Raw genomic sequence first — 4,248 nt, 5'->3', positions numbered from 1 at the left:
GTGAGCAAGGTCACGGATCCATGTGTCATCCTCAAGGGCCTCCCGCACCGATCTGTTCTTGCGCCTGGAGTAGCTAAACAGCGTTGGGAACTGCTGCGAGAGGCAGCCCTGGCCAAGCCATGGAGAAAGACGGACGGATATCAAAGCAACTTTACAGGTCAGCATTTGAGATGCCTTTACCCGGCTCTTCCCTTTTATACAGCCGCGGCGTGCGGGCAGCAGCACAAGCTCATGCTCTGGCCGTCTCTGTTCCATCGCGTGCGTGCCCCAGCTCCAACGGCCGGAGGAGGTTTAGAGGAGTAGGATAAAATGGACACCGGCAGTGCGGCGCCCCTCCTCCACGCGCACGGTGGCCTGCAGGCGGGCAGGGACCCTGCAGCGGCCCATGACCACGTGGGGCAGTGCTCGCCGGAGGCCTCCGGCGGGGCGACATTCCTGCGAACCTGCTTCAATGGCCTCAACGCCCTCTCCGGTGAGTATGGAATACAGTACGAATCTTTAGTTTGCTTGCCTACCATCTGTACTTCCTGTTCGATTCGGCCTTTTGAAAGCCATTCAGCCATCGGTAACTTTTCTCATAAGCCATTAGATCTTGATCCAATTGTCTGAAACAGATCAACACTGTTTATCTTCAACCTTTTTCCTCTCTTTTTCGGTTTTTCCTCCTGCACGCCCCAGCTTGCCCCGCCCAAACCGCGGGTCTCCACCGGCCGCGGCTGACGAGCGCTACCGGCATCGCCTCACCGCCCCGCCCTCTCCTCAACCTCCCCCAACCGCCATTGCTGGCCACCACCTGCCATCTCTCAAAACCCCACACCAGTGAACAACTCCAGCGACCCCTCTGCACCGCGCACCTGCAGTCCATATAGGCGGAGAGGTTGGTGCTTCCTGGCGAACCTGCACCCCCGTATGGCCGTATCCCTAAAATAAATAGTGGGGCTGCTTCTTCTCCGGCGACGTCGGGCCTCCCATCTCATGCGTTCGGAAAAAAGAAAGAAGTGACTGATCACCCCAACAAAATTTTCCGGCACCTGAGGTTTAGCAAAACTGTTTTCCTTTAACGATTGATTTGGGTTTTTCAGGTGCCGGGCTGCTGTCTATCCCGTACGCGCTGGCGGAGGGCGGGTGGCTGAGCCTGGTTCTGCTTCTCGTCGTCGCCATGGTCTGCTGCTACACTGGCCAGCTCCTGCAGACGTGCATGGGAGCGTCAGCGGACGTGCGCGGCTACCCAGACATCGGTGCGCTCGCGTTTGGGGTCAAAGGCCGGTTCGCCGTGTCGGCGTTCATGTACGCGGAGCTCTACCTTGTTCCCATCGGGTTCTTGATAATGGAGGGGGACAACCTGGACAAGCTATTCCCAGGCACCAGCCTCAGCCTCGGCGCCGGGCTCCTGTTCTCGGGCAAGCACTTGTTCATCGTGCTCGCATCCATCATGATCTTGCCCACGACGTGGCTGAGGAACCTGGGCGTGCTCGCCTACGTGTCAGCCAGCGGCGTGCTCGCATCGGTTGTACTGGTTTTCTGCGTGCTATGGGCCGCGGTGGTCGACGGCGTCGGGTTTCAGGGGAAAGGGACCATGCTGAATGTCAGTGGCCTGCCTACTGCTCTGGGTCTCTACACTTTCTGCTACTGCGGCCATGCCATATTCCCAACATTGTGCAATTCCATGAAGAAAAAGGACAAGTTCTCTAATGTACTTAAGCTGTTATTGTTTTAATGTACAATTTAATCTGATACTGAAAAGCGCTTTTAAAACAAAAATAAATGTGGTACTAAAAATTGGAAGCAAAGAAACTTGTGACAGTGACCACCGAACAGTGTTCTATACTGATGAGTTTCTTTTGTCTGCCTGCTGTACATGGATAGGTACTAGTCGTATGCTTCGTCGCATGTACCCTCAACTATGGATCAATGGCCATACTCGGCTACCTCATGTACGGCGACGACGTTGAATCTCAGGTGACCCTGAACCTCCCAGAAGGCAAGCTCAGTTCGAAGCTAGCAATCTACACGGCGCTAATCAACCCATTCTCAAAGTACGCTCTGATGGTGACTCCTGTCGCGACAGCGATCGAAGAGAAGCTGCTTACCGGCAATAAGAGGTTCGTCAGCATGCTGATCAGAACCTTCATTGTCATCAGCACGGTCATCATAGCCCTCACAGTCCCCTTCTTCGGCCACCTCATGGCGCTCGTCGGCTCGCTGCTCAGCGTCGTCGCTTCGATGCTGCTCCCATGCATCTGCTACCTCAAAATCTTTGGCACGGCAAGGTGCAGCAGGCCTGAGGTTGCGGTGATCGTCATGATTATCATTCTTGGTTCCTTGGTTGCTGCATGTGGGACATACTCTTCCTTGCAGAAGATTATTCATGAGTTCTGAAGCCAAGTGTTTCACATCAGACAGATAATGGTAACACCCGTGTCCGGCTGGTTGGTGTTCTGCAGCAATGCGAAATTGCAAATACGCATCTGAAGTTCTGAACAGGAGCTACCTACTACTCCCACCGTTCTTAATATAATAATTGTTTTTAGATATTCCAATATGGAATATATATGGAGCAAAATGAGTGAATCTACACCCTAAAATACGTCTATATAGATCCGTATGTAGTCTATATTGAAAACTCTAAAAAGACTTAGACAGGTTGTAGATGAGGCAGGGATAGTGCAGATCAGAGAATTGTATGCCCAAATATATGTTTTAGATATTGGACATGTATTTCTATTGCTACGAAGGCAAGTAATTGTTACAACTGTAGGAGTGCACTCCATGGGATTATGCTGAAAGAATTCAAATGAACAGAGTTAAGGTTTAGAATTCCTCACCGAGCTTCGGTATTGATTACAAACACTGATCAGAGTACATATTTCGGGAGCTACAACTACTGCCCTAAGAGTAGGCACACAGGCCATCGGCTTGGAGAGAGGATCGTGATCCTGGTAAGTAGGAGCAGGGTTTTGAATTTCGGCCGTAAAAAATGGATTTCGGCCGAATTTCGGCCATCTCGGCCTAGGGCGAAATCTATCTTCCGCCGAAATTGGTCAAATTTGAGAAATTTTGGTCAAATTTTAATCAAATTTCAGTCAAAATTTGGTCAAATTTCGGCCGAAATTTTTAAAAACGACCGAAATTCGGCCATCTCGGCCTAGGGCGAGAAAAATCACAAAACGAAAATCAAAACGCTGAGTAGGAGTCAGTTACAACAGATTGGCACGCAGGCCATATACGTGACAAATACATGTAGAACATTACAACACATGTTAACAGACCCCCGCAGTAGGAACTCCGCCTGGGTGGATGTTCAGGCTGGTTGGAACGTGCAGGACCTGATCCTCGCCAAGGGCCACTCTGTCCTGGACAAAATGCAGGTCGATTTCGACGTGCTTTGTGCAGGTCGAGGTGTCACATTTAGAAGCAAGAAACCCCAATGAGGGGCCTGTTTCAGCCCATATAAGGACTTCTTGAGAATACAAACATGTGTGGGTGAGAGGAATTAATGAAGCCAGGCGGTTGATTGCAATACACGGTTTCACCAAAGTGTACCGTGGAGAAAAGTGTTCTTGACATCAATTTGATTAATGTGCCAAGAGTGAGAGGTGGCGAGGCTGAGAACCGCACATACTGTAGCCGGTTTGACAACCAGGCTAAATGTCTCGGTGTAATCAATGCCCTCCTGTTGAGTGAACCCACAGAGAACCCAATGAGCCTTGTAGCGAGCTAAGGAGCCATCCGGATGAAATTTGTGCCGAAAGATCCACTTCTCGGTAACCACATTGACACCTACACGTCTAGGAACCAAACACTACGTATCATTCTTTAACAAAGCACTAAATTCTCTAGCATTGCATTGTGCCAATGGGGATGTTTTAAGGCATATTTGTAGGTGGAAGGCATGGGTGAAATACCATTGGTAGTGGTCACGGAGAATAAGTGCTTGGGTTGGGCAATACCTGATTTCGTGCGGGTCCTCATTTTATGTGAGTTAGGGGGGAGGGGGGTTGCAACAGGTACACCATTTTTGGGGAGACATGGCAGAGAGGGAGTGGACAGTGCAGGGGCGAAGATGATTCGGTGGGGTCGGAGGCAGAGCTAGCAGGCGTGATTGGCGCGGAAGGGGAGGGCGATCCGGTCGGGCAGTGGTCGACGAATGGGCTGGCGACTGGGATGGGGACACATGGTCAGCGGCAGGGGAGAGGAGGAAGTGGTCGAGGTAGTGGGGGAGGCACATGGGCGCATCTAGTTGGATGC

General features: G+C 51.3%; 1 protein-coding gene across 1 annotated transcript; it reads left to right on the top strand.

Moving 5' to 3' along the window:
• Nucleotides 1-309: 309 nt before the first annotated feature.
• LOC123076743 (amino acid transporter AVT1I-like) lies at nucleotides 310-2,379 on the top strand. Its single transcript, XM_044498861.1, has 3 exons — nucleotides 310-472; nucleotides 1,083-1,693; nucleotides 1,867-2,379. The coding sequence occupies exons 1-3, from the start codon at nucleotides 310-312 to the stop codon at nucleotides 2,377-2,379; spliced, it is 1,287 nt and encodes a 428-aa protein (XP_044354796.1).
• Nucleotides 2,380-4,248: the final 1,869 nt, after the last annotated feature.

The sequence above is a fragment of the Triticum aestivum genome, chromosome 1B (genome assembly GCF_018294505.1).
Source record: "Triticum aestivum cultivar Chinese Spring chromosome 1B, IWGSC CS RefSeq v2.1, whole genome shotgun sequence".
Lineage (NCBI taxonomy): Eukaryota > Viridiplantae > Streptophyta > Magnoliopsida > Poales > Poaceae > Triticum > Triticum aestivum.
This window is presented reverse-complemented; position numbering and strand designations above follow the sequence as displayed.

What these genes read in the sequence shown, in the direction of transcription:
- LOC123076743 (XM_044498861.1), top strand. Translation starts at nt 310, where the DNA reads ATGGACACCGGCAGTGCGGCGCCCCTCCTCCACGCGCACGGTGGCCTG. An exon ending in TGGCCTCAACGCCCTCTCCG is followed by an intron (nt 473 to 1,082) that starts GTGAGTATGGAA and finishes TGGGTTTTTCAG; the next exon opens with GTGCCGGGCTGCTGTCTATC. An exon ending in AAAAGGACAAGTTCTCTAAT is followed by an intron (nt 1,694 to 1,866) that starts GTACTTAAGCTG and finishes GTACATGGATAG; the next exon opens with GTACTAGTCGTATGCTTCGT.